This window comes from Balaenoptera musculus, chromosome 13 (genome assembly GCF_009873245.2).
Source record: "Balaenoptera musculus isolate JJ_BM4_2016_0621 chromosome 13, mBalMus1.pri.v3, whole genome shotgun sequence".
NCBI lineage: Eukaryota > Metazoa > Chordata > Mammalia > Artiodactyla > Balaenopteridae > Balaenoptera > Balaenoptera musculus.
Genome location: NC_045797.1, coordinates 5,379,833 through 5,397,751, shown reverse-complemented (window position 1 = coordinate 5,397,751; position 17,919 = coordinate 5,379,833). Strand labels below are relative to the sequence as shown.

At 45.1% G+C, this 17,919-nt stretch overlaps 1 protein-coding gene across 50 annotated transcripts in view; it reads left to right on the top strand.

Annotated features, from left to right (window-relative positions):
• Positions 1-17,125, top strand: part of MAP4K4 (mitogen-activated protein kinase kinase kinase kinase 4) — a 170,440-nt gene extending 153,315 nt beyond the window's left edge. For 31 of the 50 annotated variants that reach the window (XM_036872514.1, XM_036872533.1, XM_036872534.1 and 28 more), the window contains 9 exons: positions 1,684-1,801; positions 2,102-2,272; positions 6,370-6,513; positions 9,310-9,444; positions 12,118-12,218; positions 13,658-13,807; positions 14,372-14,531; positions 15,292-15,431; positions 17,009-17,125. In XM_036872514.1, coding sequence (XP_036728409.1) covers positions 1,684-1,801; positions 2,102-2,272; positions 6,370-6,513; positions 9,310-9,444; positions 12,118-12,218; positions 13,658-13,807; positions 14,372-14,531; positions 15,292-15,431; positions 17,009-17,092 — 1,203 coding nt within the window. In that variant the 3' untranslated portion in view covers positions 17,093-17,125. Of the gene's footprint in view, positions 1-1,683; positions 1,802-2,101; positions 2,273-6,369; positions 6,514-9,309; positions 9,445-12,117; positions 12,219-13,657; positions 13,832-14,371; positions 14,532-15,291; positions 15,432-17,008 lie in introns of all 50 variants that reach the window. The other 19 variants (XM_036872513.1, XM_036872509.1, XM_036872521.1 and 16 more) reach the window with 1 other exon arrangement.
• Positions 17,126-17,919: the final 794 nt, after the last annotated feature.

Sequence of the window (17,919 nt, the reverse complement as noted above, 5' to 3'; positions counted from 1 at the left end):
ATCAAATACAGAAACATTTGGTTAAGCAGACTTGGCCTTATCAGGATAAATGTGTTGCTCTGTACAGGAACCTCCTTCCAAAAGGGCTGGATCTTTTTTGTTTGTTTGTTTGTTTCCGGGGTGGGGGTGGGGGCGTTGTTGGTTGGTTACTCTTATTTATCTTTGCCAACCTAGTTGAAAGCATGTCTCTCCTTGAAATTTACAATCACTCAGAGTTTAAGAGGCCAAATTGCTTTTGGGGGAAACCTAGAAAATTAGGATGTTAAACAAGAAGGGCAAAAGAACTGAGCGTGATTTTAACTTCAAATTTTGGATGGGAAATCCTGTGTGCTTGTTCGAAGGCATGGCTGTGTGCTCTCAGTCTGGGTGCCGGTTGGGTGATTCTTGCCGTTTGGAACAGGGTTATGCCCCAAGTGCAGGGACGGTCCACCGTGGGCACCCTGTCCTTAGTTAAGCAAGTGATCGTTTTCATGGGAGGTTTGGTTTAAATGCCTTTGTCTAACGGTTGAAGGAGGTTGCAAGTGGCACGTAGCTTCAGCCAATCTTGTCAATGTAAGCATTGAACTGCCGGCCTGCCCACCTGCTCCTATTTTGGTTCCCTCGTTAGAAAGAATCAGAATAATCCTCTCCCCTTGAGGAGCCAGGGGCAAGTCAACTGCCAAGGCAGGCCCGGCATCAGATTGGCCGCCATCGGCTGGATGGGCCCCAGATGGTGGGCCTGGGCAAGAAGCCTGCCAGCAGGCAGCTGTGTCAGGTGGGAGGGGAGAGCTGAGGAGGGGGTGGGCTGCCAGGACTTGTGACTTCAGCTGCCCAGGGGAGTGAAACGGTACAGGACAAAAGCACGTGGTCAGACGTGGTTTTTTCCCCTCCGTTTATATATCCCACCTACACTTACATCCCTTCTTATATTTACACTTGGCTCCATTTTGCTCTAATGTGTAGTATTTACAATAACCCTTAACTCACTAAACTGGCAAGTTTATTTTTCTGTTTGTTTTGTTTTTAATTGTCATTACATTTCCACTTAACAATTTGTTTCACTTTCTTTGTGTCGTTTTTTTTTTCTGTCTTAAGTTACATTATTAACCAAAACACTCCTGTTCCTAAAAGAGCAAAAGGATATGCCTTACTCTGTATTTGCACCTTTCACTAATGAGCCCCTATCTGATACGGATTTTATGATGATGCACCTAAAATGATGGTGGCCAAAGCTTCTGTAGCTTTCTGGCAAGAGGCTCACTTTAAAAAGAAACGGTATAAAATTAAGATTTGCCAGTATTCCATCAGAGATTCATTGCACTTTTTGGGGGGCAGGAGAGTAAATTCAAAAATTGATGAATTGAGATCAAGACATTTCAAACTTCCTTTAGGAGTTTTCATTATAATTATTTATTAAAAACCGGAGGAGCGTGAAGTATAGATTATGCTGGTAGCTTGCGTGTTCCGTCTTAGAGGAGTGATATTTCTGAAAAGAGGGGTAGCTCTCTTTGGCTCCCGGTTAAACAGCCTGTATTGGGGGGTGTGGGGTACACATGGCAGAAGCACCTCCGGAGCATTTTGGGGGAGGAAGCGGGGGGGTAGGGCTTTTGTATTGGGAAGCAGTGCATTGTAGAGGTGGATTGAAGTGTTTTATGTTTGTTCCTTTACTGTCATTGTATTAATACGACTGAATTTACATTGCAGACTCAGTCCGCTAGTAGCACACTCCAGAAACACAAATCTTCCTCCTCCTTTACACCTTTTATAGACCCCAGATTACTACAGATTTCTCCATCTAGTGGGACAACAGTGACTTCTGTGGGTAAGTAAAGCAGCTGACGAGCGGGCTCGGGCACTTTGCGCCGCTCTTTCTGGTGGCTTGGGCACGCATGCTGGTGGCTGGCAGGTGCAGACCTCGGACCAGATGCCCAGCCTGCTTGCACTGCCTTATTTGCAATGAGCTGCAGAGTCAGTTCCCTTTTTCTATGTACATTCTTTACAAATTTCTCTTCCTAGGCAAAGAGTTGGTTGTGACATGAATATCTGCTTGAGGCGTAGCGGGGAAGGGAGCAGGCCCAGTGCTCGTGGAGACACAAAATAATTCCAGTGTCCTGTGTTTCAGTGGGATTTTCCTGTGATGGAATGAGATCGGAGGCCATAAGGCAAGATCCTACCCGGAAGGGCTCAGTGGTCAATGTGAATCCCACCAACACTAGGCCACAGAGCGACACCCCAGAGATTCGCAAATACAAGAAGAGGTTTAACTCCGAGATTCTGTGCGCTGCCTTGTGGGGTAGGTATCTCACTGTGACTCTGACCCTTTCGCTTTTAGTCTCAAGGGCGGACCGGTCGTTTATAGGTAGTGCAGGTGTTTTTGGAGGCGTCGTTGGCGGGTGAGATGGAAGACTCTTGACGTCCGTCCCCGTTCCCTGTCCCTGCAGGAATCCTGCAGGGACACACACAGGCCTGCCCTTGTTTCAGCCGTCGGGTGTTGCAAAGAATCACTCATCTCCGTTTCTTCATATAAAGAAGAAAAGGGAAAAAATGAGAAAGACATTTGATTTGGCCCATATTTATAGGGAGAATGAAGAAATTTGTCGAATTTGCTTTTCTTTAAATGTTTCAGTTTATCATTTTTCCCTCGCTCTTTGTGACTTGGGCCTAACATCTGAGTGGAGCTCTTAGAAGCAGTCTGCCTGGGCCGAGGGTGTGCGGGAGGGGCCGTGAGCCGCCTTACCCGCGCAGGCTTGCGTGGACGCTGCGAGAGGGGATTCTCCGAGTCTGCGGCGCACACAGCTCTGCCGCCGCCTGGCTGTCACCCCCGTTCACACCTCCCCCCAGCCCCGCCTTGACCACGCCCTCCAGTGCCACGCCTGTGAATGCTCCCTGAATCCTGCCGTGGGCTGTCTGACACAGCGAGGAGCCCTGCCACTGTATTCAGAAAAGCTTCCTGCTCCTTGGACGTTGCCGTGCCAACGCGTGAGGACACAACACATCCTCTCACGGGCTCTCCTGGCGTGTCCACGACGGCTCTGCCGTCCCCCTGTGACCCCATCAGCTCTTCTCACTCCCGGCCCCTCGCCTGGCCCAGAGCGATGGAAGCAGCCACGAGGGCCTCGGGGTTCACCTGCTGAACCTCGAGATGGTCCTCCCTCCTGTCGTTCCGGAAGGGCCCGTAACTTGATAGACTGCCCTCCTCATCCGCCTCCTGGGCTTCGGTCTGTCCTGGCTTCCTTTGCCCCTTCCTTGAGCCCCCACCCCCGCTCCCCCGAGGGCTTGGGAAGAGCCGTCTCTGCCCATTGCAGGCACGATTTTCTTCATATTAAAGACCTTCTTGGGGGTGTTGATATCATCAAAATGATTACATTATGTTCAGCGTAGAAGTAATGTTAAATATGTTAGTTCTTTCCAAATTGGCGAAGTAATTTGTGCCTAGGATGTTTGCCCTTGGTAGCAGTGTCACACTTAATTTATAGTCCTCTAATGTCCTGCGAAGTGCTGGGCCCCATTCTGTGTGCCATTATCTGATTTTGTTTTTTAAACTAAAATCCTTCTTTTTCCTAATTAACTTCTTCACTACCTCTGAGAAAAATAGGTGACTCTCTCAAGCCTGTGTCTTTTAAAATGCAGTAGAACTCTCTGTTTCATCATGTTAAGAGAGAGGGAGGTGACTTAAAATAGGTGACTTCTATATCCGAGTGTGTTTGAGTTGCCCCGTGTCTGGGTCACATCACTGGTGGATTTCCTTAAATTGCTTGGGATAGCTGTCATGAGTTACCTTTTAAGTGAAGTTAAAAATAAGTCTCTCGAAGACACAGACCCAGAAAAGTTAAAGCATGTGCTATGAGAGCTGTCCCCCGACAAGAGGGGGAGGTTCAGAGGAGGCTGCAGTGCTCGTGAAGTGGTGGAATGGACGCATTTGTGTCTTGCTGACCCGCGTCAGGGTAGTGTTTCGTGTACCTTCCTAGAAAACGCTAGCAGTGAACATCCTTCATCGTACTGAACTGACTTTTGTTTTGTAAATTACTGCATATTTATTTAATTTTTTAGTAAGGCCATTTCTCCTTATTTACAGCCAGAATTATTTTAACACATCTTTTGGATGTGATAGTTTCCATTCTTCTGATCATGAAGAATTGTGTGCACTTACTTTGCTGCTTTGACTGCAGTGTAATGGATCATAGAATTGAAAGGAAATTTTAAATCACATGTTACAGAGCTCTTAGCCATTTCTTCCATCACCCCGCACCAGATTCCTGTGGATACAATTGCAATTCCTAGCCCTGCTTACCTTTGAACAATTAAATTGTAAGGTTAAAAAAAAGTACATTTATAAAAAAAATTGGTGCAGCATGCCACAGTTTTTTTTCATAGGCCCGTAATTTCCAAGGTTGCTATTTTCCAGTGACTGTCTGTATTCTTTTGACTGCTAGCGCTCAGTATTTTACAAAATGACACAGTTCTTGGAAATATATACTGGAGAATTGGAAAATATGGTAAGTGCTAAAATAGCTACAATTTTTGTGTATATGAAGATTTTTTTCAGCTCTTTTGAATCTTTATTCTTTCTTGCTGTAAACTCTTGATGGAGGTTTGAGTGGTGTTTGTTTTTGGAAACCACAAATAACAGATTTCACAATGCTCGTCGTATTTGGTGTAGTTATTACACATTTGGCTAGTTGACGGAGAATTTTTTTAGCTTCTCAATATGGAAGATCGACCAGGAAAATGTTGAAATATCGTATGAACTGGGACCTTCGGAATGAACTCCTTGGCTGTCAGCTTAAGCTGGACAGCAGTTTAGCTTGCAGCATACAGCGCTTCAGCGTGTTGGTAACCGCACCCATGCGTGCCTGGCACTCTGCTAGTTGCTAAAGTAGCGGTGATGTGAGTACCTGTGTAAATGCCGGGTTCCCCGCTGTCCCCCAGGACCCAAAAGGTGTTTCTGGTTTCCTCAGGTAGATGCTGTCCTCCTGGTGCTAGGGTCCCCCCACTCAATACCAAATAGGCGTGGAGCTGAGGGGGGCGGGGAGGGTGTTTTCCCGTTGCCTTCACAATTGTTCTTTTGAAGTTTTCTGGGAAAGTGTGTGTGTGTGTGTGTGTGTGTGTGTGTGTCTGAATAAATATGGATGACGTGGTTCAAGAAGTACATGCTGTTCTCCCCTGTCATTCCATCTGCCTGAAAATACTGATGGGGCGATTACTTTGTAAAAGCGCACATACTTCGTTCCTTCCCTCAGCGAGTTTATTATCCAGTTTAGGGGCTCAGTGCAAACATAGATGTGCCCAATCCCCTAGGAGTACAAGGTGCTCTGTGCTACAAGTTACCAAGTTAAGTTTAGGCAACCGAGGTTATCGACCAAGGAAGTCAGTGTAATTGGGAAAATAAGTGAATGATGAAGTCGGCTTGAGGGGCAGAGCGTTCTGAATGCTGGATGGAGGCTTTTGTACCCTCTCGGAGAGAGAGTGAGCCGTTTCTGAAGGCACAGTGTGGCCCGATGAGTGTTGCGGGAAGGTTCGGGCTGTTTGCGGTACAGTCGCAAGAAAGTGGAGGGAGGGAGGGGGTCGCAGCAGCCTCACCTCAGGCCTCTGCCCGTCCGCGGTGTGAGGCGGCCAGGGCAGAGCGGGGAGAGCGGAGGAACGGGAACGCGAGGGGGGTCTTCTCGGGCGGGGTCAGCTTGGCCGGCTTCATGGAGCAGCTGTGCTGGCCCAGGTGCTGCTCATAGAAACGGCAGGGCTCGAGAGGCTGGTCTCGGTAGGACTTCAAGTGGACGGACGAGCTGGGAGTTGGGGGTGGAATCAGGAGTTTCTGGTTGTGAGGTCCTGCTCCAGCAGACCGACAGACAGAAAGACAGCAAGGGAGACGCCCGCGCTTAGGAAGCAGAGAAGGTGCGTGGAGACCAGGGGTAGACCGGACGAGGCTGGAGAGGGTGGAGCCCGGAGAGGGTGGAGCCTGGAGAGGGTGGAGCCTGGAGAGGGTGGAGCCGGGATGGGCCCGCGGCCGGGAGGCACGCCCCGCCCCCAGCCTGCGCACGTGCACTGCTGGTGAGAAACCACGGGAGCGAGGACCGAATGCTGCTGTTCGTTTCTCAAGGATGATGGAGGGTGGTCTTTAAGAAAACTTTAAACTGAGTGATAGACGCCGGAGCAGTCACAAACTGTTAAGGGCTAAGGGGGCTGTGTATGGCTCGTTCTAGAAGTTTGCCCGTGAAAAGACAGATGAAGGAAACAGGCGGGGATCGTGACATCAGACGAAGGTTTTTAAGCTCTCTTGTTTGTGGGTGGCTTGAGGAAACCACTCTTTTCCAGATAGGCTTTGCTATCCGCTCCATACAAGGCTGTTTGTCAAGCACAGTGTAAAATTGTGGGCTTTCTGTGTCCTTGAAATAGGAGTGAACTTGTTGGTGGGTACAGAGAGTGGCCTGATGCTGCTGGACAGAAGTGGCCAAGGGAAGGTGTATCCTCTGATCAACAGAAGACGATTTCAACAGATGGACGTCCTGGAAGGCTTGAATGTCTTGGTGACAATATCTGGTAAGCGTGTGTTCGGGGAAAGCAGGCCCCCAGCACTGTTTAAAAACGTGGTAGTTGCTGGCACAGAACTTGAGTGAGTTCCTTTTCTGAAGTAATAGCTAAATGACCTAGAGCCGTAGCGTGATTTTACAGTAACGTGATAGGAAAATGTATTCAGACGGGGCCCACGTGTACACATTTGCCTGGGGCTCTGCTGAGCGGCGCCGGGGAGCCCAGGAGCCTGCACTTCGTACTTCACACTGCCCGCCACCCTGCCGCCGCCCTCTGCGGCCTGTCCCGCTCTGAGTGTGGGTTTATGTCCACTCCCTCCCACAGGGCTCTTTCGTGCACAAGGAACTGTTCTTTGCCATTGGTGGTAAAAGTATCGTGGGTTTTTTTATAATGTCAGTCAACACTTTACTATAAGTGTCTTTTTAGAAAGAGCATTTTTCTTAGTATAAATTAGATGTGTTCATTGTAGAAAGTAAGAAACTACTGCAGAAAAGCAAATGGGAGAAATAAATAGTAAAATCATCTGAAGATAACATCAGTTAACTTCAGTTTTTAATTTCCAGTCTTTTAAGCATACACACACTCAGAATACACACTTAGGGGGGAAAAATCTCCATAAAAATAGTTATGCAACATTTCAAACATTGAGAGAATAATATGACACCCATATACTGACGAGATAGTTTTTAACAGATGTTAGAATACACTGCCGTGCATACATTTGGCATACATTTGGCGTCTACTTGCCCTTGGTAACCACTGTCCTCAAGTTTAAGTGTATCCCGTCCTTTCTTGTTTGTCCAAACCTTGTAGGCTACTCTCCCTGTCCCTGAATGTTCCCTTCATGGTACCCATTCTGCACAGCTACAGGATGTTTCTTTGCATAGATGTACTATAGTTTGTTTACTAGTTTTCTGTTGTTAGTCTTTCCATTTATTCCTTTTTTTCCCTCTCATGTAAACATTTTTCACAAGTATCTTTGCAGCTCACTTAACCATCAGGCATATGAATCCATGTTGCCTAGATCATAATCTCCTAATAATTTGTGTTTTTGCTGGGGTCAAAGAGTATGTAGAAGTGTAAGACTTGTTCTCTGATAACCAGCAGTGATTTTCATTTAATTATCTGCTAACTCAAACTTGTTATATTTATTTATATGTAACAAATTTCTGGCAGTTATTTTAGTTTTCAGATAGGCTTTTGGTTTAAGTAAAGATGTTCATTGAAATGCAAAAATTTCATCATCCATCTCATACTTAAATGAGAAAACAACCATTTAAAACTTGAGCTTTAAAAAGTGATGGAAAATAGGTTTTAGAATTGTAGGAAAAATAAATCAGCTAAAAAATGGTTTAAACTTCATTTTGTGATCCAGTGAGCAAGATGATTCATGGAGATCAGTAATCAATTGATACCATTTTTTTGGTCTACTTTTCTGTTTTCTTTTCCTCTTTATAGCTTTCATTGGTTTTCAAAATCATAAAACTAATTAATACATGTCAGTTGTAGGCAACTTCGAAAACAGAAAAAAACTTAGGAAGAATAAAATAAAATGTAACCCCCATCTCAGAGATACCTCTTGTTAACATTTTATTGTATTTCCCCCTCCTCGTTTCTGTAAATATATCTCATAGTGTGGGAATAAAACACTGTATATAAAACGATGTCGTCTTTGTTTCACTTAATATATTATTTTCCCACATTCACAAATTCTTCAAAACTTAAGAAGATTGTGTTGAAGTATAAGGCATGACACAGAAAGTGCACAGACGTATAAATGGTGTACAGCTCCGTGAAGAGTCACAGTTAGAACCCATCCACGTAGCCCCCCCACCCTGGGGACGAGGGGAGCCATCCCAGCCCCCCGGTGGTTCCCCTGCACTGCCCCTCCTCCCCAGAGGGAAGCCCTGTCCTGACTTTGAACACCTTAGAACATGCTAGAAACTCTTTTGTGTCTGGCTCTTTTCCTAGAGCAGTTTTACGTTTACGCAGAAATTAAACGAAGTATAGACAGTCCCCATATTGGCCCTCTCCAGTTTCCCCTATTCTCTCGCATTAATGCACATTTGTTACAGCGGATGAACCAATATTAATACTTTAGCTAACAGGTTAGCTGAAGTCCACAGTTTGCATTAGCGTTCTCTGTGTGTGTGTGCTCTGGGTTCGACACATGCATAATTTTATCCACCGTTACAGCATCATACAGACTAGTTTCACTGCCCTAAAAATCCTCTGGTACTGCACCTACTCCTCCCTCCCTCAAAGCCCCTGGCGACAGCTGGTCTTTTTTTACTGTCTCGATATTGCCTTTTCCAGAATGTCATAGGTGGGCTTATGCAGTCTGTAGCCTTTTCAGACTGTTGAGAGCAAGTACCTTTTTATGAATCTATGCGATAACATTTTTTGTCTGTTCTAGGTGCTTGCTCAATACTTCTGCTAGGTTCTCTCTCTTCTAGTTGATTTATAGGAGTTCTTTACGTGTTCTGGGTGTGAGTCTTCTGTTAGCTCTGTAAGTTGTGCCTGTCTCCTGTTTATGGCTTACCTTTTGCTGGATTCAAGTCCCCGAGTTGGGTGATCTATGAAACCCTTTTGTGCTCTCAAATGGGAAATAATAGTTACACTAGAGGGTTTTGAGAATCAGATGACATAATAGCTTGAATTGAGTTTCTAGTGAAACTGATACAAAATGGTTCCCTCGGGGGATGATATTTATTGTTTATTGCAGTTTCTTTTGGTTACTATTGTTGTTAATGATGATATCTACTTTTGAGTATGCATGTAAAGTACTTATATTTGTTTTGCTAGGCAAAAAGGATAAGTTACGTGTCTACTATTTGTCCTGGTTAAGAAATAAAATACTTCACAACGATCCAGAAGTTGAGAAGAAGCAGGGCTGGACGACTGTGGGAGACTTGGAAGGATGCGTACACTATAAAGTTGGTAAGTTCCACGACGGGCGTAAGGGTTTTGTTTTTCCAAGGTTTAATTAATCTTCCATTTAAGATCCATGTGTTTTTGAAGCTTTTAGTAATGAACTTGTCGCGGAGACTTGTAACTCATTTCTGTATCAGGATGTTTCTGAGGCACCTTCTAATCCTGAGGCCTGCAGGCCTGCAGTTAATCTTAACTCCGGCTGTCCGTGCCCTCTGTCCTGAGCCTCTTCTCACCCTTTCCTTGGACAGTCCACACTCTCTCTGTAAGATGTGGCTCACATCTTGCAGAGAAGAAGGAAGCGTTGCCAGAGGAGAGACAGCCGATTTGGACTCCTCCTTTGCGCTGTAGGCTTGTCCTCACTTGGAGGACTCTGGGTCCTTGGCAGTCACTGATTGAACGTTTGAGAGTTTGCCCAAGTAGCTGTGGCCTGTCGGTTTGAATTAAATGCGCTGTACAGAGCTACTCTGCTCATCACTAAGAAATGAATATTGCCGGCCAGTCAGTGTTTCATGGCAACCGTTTTGTTCTTTTCTCCTCAACATGCCTGCCGTGCTTCTCATGAAATAAGATCTCACAAGAACAAAACCAAAATAAGTTTTTTCGTGTTGGGGAAAAAAATCAAAATATAGGTACTAATGTTGGAAATAAAGGGGAAATAATGGAGCTTAGCCCAGTTACAGTTTTATGGGCGAGATGATGTGTTCTAATTAAATTTGAAATGGGAGGTTGAGAAGGTTAGCAAATGGTATGTCTTAAGTATACAGAGACTGTATACTTAAGACTGAGTAACCTAAGGGGTGTATTGAATGTTGATTTCTGCTTGTGTGTTTTCTTTTCTTCTGTGTTTATGAAACTACATACTGTAGTCCGTGCCTCTGCTCCCAGGGACATTACAGTCCTTGGCGTTGTCGTCTTGTTTATGTAACCTGTCCACGGCCCTCAGCTCATTGGTTACTAATGAGTGCGGCTGCCACCCCGGTAGTGGACTGATTCTGAGTGATCCTGCAGGGTTCTGTCAGGGTATAGATTTCGGGATTAGGATTTTCTGTGTTGTGTTTTTGTGTAATATTTTTATTTGTTGATATGTAACTGAAATCATCTAAGGCTAAATGTAATGAAATGGCTCATAACAGCTGAAATGTCCCTGAATAGATGGCCCTACAGGAGAGTGAGAGGCAGATGCGTTAAACTGAGCTGGGCTCAGAAGGCGGGGTGGGGGGGTATTTAAATTTATATGTAAATTAATTAACATGAAATAAACTTTAAAATTTCTTTCTTCAGTGACATTAGTACATTCCAAGTGCCCAGTAGCCCCATGTAACTTGTGGCTGTCATATCAACAGGGTGGACATAAAACCTTTCCATCACAGAAAATTCTATCCCATCAGCACTGGTTTCGACAGCCTCTTATAATCCTTTGTATCTTTTTTTTTGTTTGTTTTTTGTTTTTTTTTATAGCACCTATCTAGTACAATTTTGCTGTAAACTTTTTTTTTTTTTTTTAGTTTATTTATTTATGGCTGTATTGGGTCTTCGTTTCTGTGCGACGGCTTTCTCTAGTTGTGGCAAGCGGGGGCCACTCTTCATCGCGGTGCGTGGGCCTCTCACTATCGCGGCCTCTCTTGTTGCGGAGCACAGGCTCCAGACGCGCAGGCTCAGTAATTGTGGCTCACGGGCCCAGCTGCTCCGCGGCATGTGGGATCCTCCCAGACCAGGGCTCGAACCCGAGTCCCCTGCATTGGCAGGCAGATTCTCAACCGCTGCGCCACCAGGGAAGCCCAATCCTTTGTATCTTAATAGTCATGTGATTCACTTGAATAGTGACAATATATGAAATAACAAGGAGAGTTATCAAGTTAACAAGCCATGTCTCATGGTCAAAGGCAGAGTGCTGCGGTTTAGAGAGCCCATGAAAACACCGGGAGTCTGCACCAGCCAGTAAGTCAGGTGTGTCCAGGGCCCCTCCAGGTATCTGCTCTAAGCAGAGCTGCTGGCTGTGAAGAGGACTGAAACAGCTGTGTAAAGGAGGCCTATATATATATATATATATAAAGTTAAAGAGAGGTTTTCTTTACTTTTGGTACACAACTTTAGCTAAAATCCTAGCAATTACTACTGTTTCTATAGCTCAGGAAGTGGTTTGAAATGATACTTGATCTTGTACACAGAAATAGATAGAATTCAAACTCAGTTGATGAGTATTTTGTCGTAGCGTTCTGTGTTCCTCCATCTGTAAGCCCCACGCAGGACTCAGGAAAGGCCACGTGGAAGATTTGACCTCTTGCTGGGATTTGGGACCCTCTTGTCTGATAAGTCACATCATTATCCTTTTGAACTAGTACTGAGCCCTCGAGGTGGTAGGGTGGAAAGGCTGACATCGTCCTTGATTATTAAGTACTTACAGCCTAAGAAGGTTAGGGACATCAGCAAAAGTGCTCGTCGATGGCAACCAGGGTATGGCGTTGAGTCCAACACAACACAGAGGAGGATGGGAACAGCCTGAATTGTACGTTAAAGAATCGGAAAAGTGAACCGCGAGGCTTGAGCTCTCGGCATTTTTCTCTTGTTGGTCTGGGCGGATCAGCAGGAGGCATATGTAGAGAGTTTGCAGAGGCCAGCTGAAAGAATTTACAGTCCCACATCGATTCTGACCTGTGCTCCTCTTATTTGTTGTTGCAGTAAAGTATGAAAGAATCAAGTTTCTGGTCATTGCTTTGAAGAGTTCTGTGGAAGTCTATGCGTGGGCACCCAAGCCATATCACAAATTTATGGCCTTTAAGGTAACAACATCAAGTGCACTTAAAAGTAGCATCAGCCGTTTCACGCTGTGGCCGAGAGCCAGGGAATACGTCTAAAAACCCCGAATGGTTACAACTGATCATTTAAAAGCATGTGCTGATATTGGTATAACTTCATCATGAGAGAGGCCATTTCTAACGGAATAAGCTGAGCTATCGGCTTTCTAAGTCCTCGGAGTGCGAGAGAGGAGCGGAATGTTGGGCAGACACCTGGATTGAAAGGACACACTGACACCACCTCCATTTAAAAAGCAGACCTTGACCTTCCCCCTAAAGTCATGGACGTGTATAAAGATGTAGATGTTTATGTTTTTGACAGGTATCCAGCAATAGGCAGCTTTAAGGTATATCTATTCAGTAGAGGACTAATTAAAAATGAAGTTGCAGAATCTCTTGATGACACAAGGAATGCATTATTATACATTAAATAGAACAAGTATTAAAATATGTATAATATACCATTTTTGTTCAAAGAAAAATACTGTAGAAAAATATTAGCAGTTATTTTTGTGGATATTTTTAATATTTCTTTTTTTATACTTCTAGAGTTTGCACTAGATACAAATTTATAAAATTCTTAATCAAAAATGATATTACTATAACATTAGATATCATAAATCACTTAATAACATCATTTCTGATATTAGACAAAAAACCTTAAGCATTGTCCCCCCAGGGCTGTTTTAGTGCAGGGCAAGAAGTTAAGAATTTTGTATCCAAAAAGATTCTATTTACTTATGTTTTTAAATAGTTTCGACATATTTTATTAAGGGTAGGCTTCCATTATTTGGAAAATTGACATATTTAGGTTGCTTATTCCTTGATTCCCCAGTAAAGCAGTATAAATGGGGTTATCATATTTGCTTTAAAAAATAAATAAAGCCACATATTATTGACTAAAAGCTGTTGATTGTATAGTTACAATTATCTTCTGAGATCTGGTCTTAATTACCTTCATGTACCAGGTACCAGGAACTGTACTAGTTGCTTTTATAAATAAATACCTTGTTCAAATCTGCCTTATGAGCTATAGGTGTTGACGTTAATGAAAAACTGAGGCCACCCAGGCTGTTACGGTACATGGTAGCCTCTCGTTAGCTTTATCACTGTAGCTGGAAAATTAAAGTGGAGGTTTGAGTAGCTCAGCAGAGACTGTGATGATCACACTGATAAAATTCTCCTCACGTGTATCGTGCAGCAACTCTCTCTCCATTGTCTGCGTTGGAGTAGCTGGTGCTGACTGACAGATAAGAGCAAAATAACTTAAAGACTTATTGTACAGGGTAGTTTTCCTTACGGTTTTTGCCGGGGTGGTTCAGTAATTGAGTAACGGCGTGCCTGGGTCTGGCTCCTCCAGTTTGAACCATCAGAAGTAAGTTCTGCTTCGTCTCACAGCTGCTCTCTCCGTTGCTTCTTTGTAGTCGTTTGGAGATTTGGTGCATAAGCCATTACTGGTGGATCTCACTGTTGAGGAAGGCCAGAGGTTGAAAGTGATCTATGGATCCTGTGCTGGATTCCATGCTGTTGATGTGGATTCAGGATCAGTCTATGACATTTATCTACCAACACACGTAAGAAAGAACCCACACTCTATGGTTGGTTGACTGGCTTCATTTTACTTTGACTTTTTTCTTTACTCTGCTTAGTGAACTAACACAAGCAGGGATCCCTTGCTTTCCCTGTGCTGTGGGGGTGAGTATTTAAATGGCGCCCCTGTTCGGTAGCGCTCTGCTCCGAGCCAAGTGGAGACCCGCTCTCCTGGCTCTGAGGCCCTCCTGAAAAGCTCCTCACCCTGCTTTCACTAACACGGGAGGGTTGGGCAGCTGCTGGCAGGTCAGAACCTCCGTGGGTCGGGACTGGTTAGAGGAACATAATTTATTAAATGGAGCCCCCAATCCAAATATGTTCCAGGGGCTCAGAACACGTGAACCTAGTAGATTATAGGACCTATCAAAGGTGGACTTTCAGATATATATATATATATATCACATGGGTTTTCCACAGTGTTATCCAATGCTGTGTTTATCACCAGGAATCTGAACCAGTGCATTCCCCAAGACGTTCTTATTGAGCCCTTTTGCAGGGAGGGAAGTAGCCACAAACGTGCTTGCCTGTACTTTGTTCCTCTTCTCTAGATCCAGTGTAGCATCAAACCCCACGCAATCATCATTCTCCCTAACACGGATGGAATGGAGCTTCTGGTGTGCTATGAAGACGAAGGGGTCTATGTGAACACCTATGGAAGGATTACCAAGGATGTGGTTCTGCAGTGGGGAGAGATGCCAACGTCTGTAGGTGCGCGTCCCTGACAGGAAAAGGCCTTTCCTGAAGAGGCGTGTAGTTTGCGTACTGATTTTACGTGTTCTTCAGACCCTTTGACCACTTAACAGAGTGGCTGGCAGTAGATGGTGGAAAGTTAGATTGTAGACCGGGACACACGTAATAGTCTTATGTTAGGACAAAATCCAAGTAATTATTTTTTAAAACTCTGTCGTTCACAGCCCTTCATTTAATCTTTAAGACAGCCAGGGGAAGTAGGGCAGGTGTAGCTGTTGACTGATGTGTGGGAAGTGAGGGGAGACAGAAGGGTAAGTGATCGCTCTTGCCATTCCGTGGCCCAGCCGCAGTCGACACTTGGCCTCCTGACCGTCCCTGTGCGTTCAGCAGCGAAGGCTGACCTCTGGAACCCTCATGGCTCCAAGTTTATATCCCCAAACTGTTTTGGTTTAATTGCAGTCACTGGTTCTGTCCACTTGGCTTTCCTTCTCGCTGCCTCCCTGGTAACTAGTGTGATGAAAATACGAGCTAAGCTATGGGGTGGGGCGGGGGGCGGGTGATGCTCCGGCCTGAACTGCCTCAACTGTTGATTGAAAATACCGCCTCCCAGGATGGACCACGAGGGTGCACATGCAGAGTTCCTTGCAAACAAAACCCCCAAATACTAGCTGTGTAGAGGGGTGGGGTGTGTGTGTGTGTGTGTGAGAGAGACCTGAGCAGTTTCTTTCCACGGCTGTTTCCTTACCTTTAACAACATGTGTTTTCTCCTCTCAAAAAGCATATATTCGATCCAATCAGACGATGGGCTGGGGAGAAAAGGCCATAGAGATCCGGTCTGTGGAGACCGGCCACTTGGATGGTGTGTTTATGCACAAAAGGGCTCAAAGACTGAAATTCTTATGTGAACGCAACGACAAGGTAACGGTTTCCTTAGAGATTCTTTTTAGTTGCTACTATCTTTTAGCAATGGTTTATTTTCCATGAAGTTTGGTGAAGCCTTTCCTTGGGGTTTTGATAGATTCTGAAATAAATTTATCAAGGAACTTTTCAGTAGTGACTTCTTAGGCCTGTTTATGGAGGTCATGATATATTTTATTTTGTTTTTGTTGAGGGGGTGGAGATGTTTATCTCTGCAGAAATCATCCTATGTTGGGTTTTTGTTTTTTGTCTTTTGGGGGTTTTTTTCCCATTAGGTGGCCTGCCTAGGCTACGTTTGGTTTAGGGATAGAGAAGGTTAAAGCTCCCAGTTTAGATGGATGGAATTCTTTTGAGATTAGAAGGAACCCTCGTGCAAATTTAAGTAGCAGGGTAAAACTTCCTCTCCCCTGATACGTACCAGAAATACACCACTTGTTCATCTACCTTTTGAGTAGTGAAATAACTTCATTGTTTGTGTGGCATAAATGCCTAAGAGGGAAGATCATTTTATGCAGAAGTAGGTGTACTTCCTGCAGGTGAAAACCCAGGGCATCAAAGCCCCAGTTAAAACCTTTGCTTTTTTGAAACTGACCGCATCCTTGTCTTCTCTGGGATTGACTCCCTCCCTCCCCAAATCAGCCTTGGAGTGGAACAGACACTGGCCAATGGTGTTGACCCCTCTGACCTTTTCTAAGCCCAAATTTCTCTGTCTTCTGTCACTTGGATAAAAATGTGTCTGACCACCTGGGGCAGCCCACTGCAGCCTTAGAAACATTTCCCCCTTTTGCTTCACGTTAAAATATATTAAAGCTCCTAGCAAGCAGACCTCAGGCTGACTTCCCAGACGAAGAGAGCGGTCACTTCTCCTTGTCAGCTGGGCCTCCTGCCCAGCCACGCGCTCTCCTACTCAAGAGCTGCATCACCACCAGCCCACTTCTTCCTGCAGTCCTCTAGCCCATTCGCCGGTGCACTTGACCTTTTTTTTCCTACATAATATCTCCTAAATCTTTTACCTTGAAAATCCATACAACCTCAGACCTAACCCAGGATTTTGCCAGCTTTTTGGCTTACACTTTCCTAAGTATGTTCAGTGGAGCCATAACCGTGATATTCTTTGAACTTCAGGCATTTAAATATTTTTATCATTCATGATGTCACATCCATCGGGGTTTATTAATAAAAGGCACAAAACTAAATTATATTACTTTGACTGTAGAGTCATATGAAATAACTAATACATCTCAGCTTCATTTTCTAAGAGAGAAAAACCAGGTGGCTGAGGAGCCTCCCATTGGCAACTGCACACTGAGTGTGCCAATCCCAGTTATCTTTCAGAAGGTATTAGCCGTGGAGGTGAACACAAATGGTCCCGTTTGGGAACACCGCCTTTGTTCCTCTGTGTTCTCACAATAAGGCAGGACGTACGAGGAGTCATCCGTCGGCTAAGGAGCCTTCCTGGTCAAGATGAAAACTGGCTCCTTCACAGACGAATGGACGTCATCCCAGATTTCCTTTGGGAGGGGCCCCTGGGGCTGTGGGACCAGGGTCCTGTTGACCCCTCCCCTCTCCTTCTACAGGTGTTCTTCGCCTCGGTCCGGTCCGGGGGCAGCAGCCAGGTGTACTTCATGACGCTGGGCAGGACCTCTCTTCTGAGCTGGTAGGAGTGGCGGGCGGGTATGCCGGCCCCGGAGTCATCGAGATGAGAACCTGGAATTCCTGGCAACTGGCGCTCGGAGCCGCCCGGGCCGCGCGGGCGGGGGTCTCCTCTCCCCTCCCGCCCGCTCTTACCAGTTCATCTCCACTCCCTTCTTGTCCTGTTCGAAATAAATCAAGGCTGCAACGCAGCTGGTGCTGTTGAGACTCTACCGTCAGGTGCTATCGGTGTTGGAATCAAGCATCAGGCAGAACGCAAACGCCTTCCCTCCAGCTCCAGAATTCCTCGTCTGTGACTCTGTCCCGGGGTGTCTGCAGGTGGAGAACAGACACGCCGGCGGGTGGTTAGAAGTGGGCACAGCGGGTGTAAAGTGTGCTCGGACGAGCAGGTCACTGAAGCCAAGAGCAGATTTAATATAGTAACATTAACAATGTATTTAATTGACATTTCTTTTTTGTAATGTGACCATATGTGGACAAAGAAGAAGGTGCAGGTTTAAGAAGTTAATATTTATAAAATGTGAAAGACACAGTTACTAGGATAACTTTTTTGTGGGTGGGGCTCGGGAGGTGGGGTGGGTGGGTTAGGGACCCATTTGGCATTTGGTTTCTTGGGAATTCTTTTTTTTTTTTGGCCAAGAACTCAGTCATTTTCTGTGTACCAGGTTTTGCCTAAATCATGTGCAGATAATTCTTCAAAAAAAGAAAAAGAAAAAAAAAAGAAAAGGTGTGCATTTGTATCCTGGCCAGAACCTTGTTGTGTGACAGTATTAGCACTGCCTCGGTCAAAGGTTTAATTTTTGTTTAAACCTAGAAGTGCAACAGCAGTTTCACC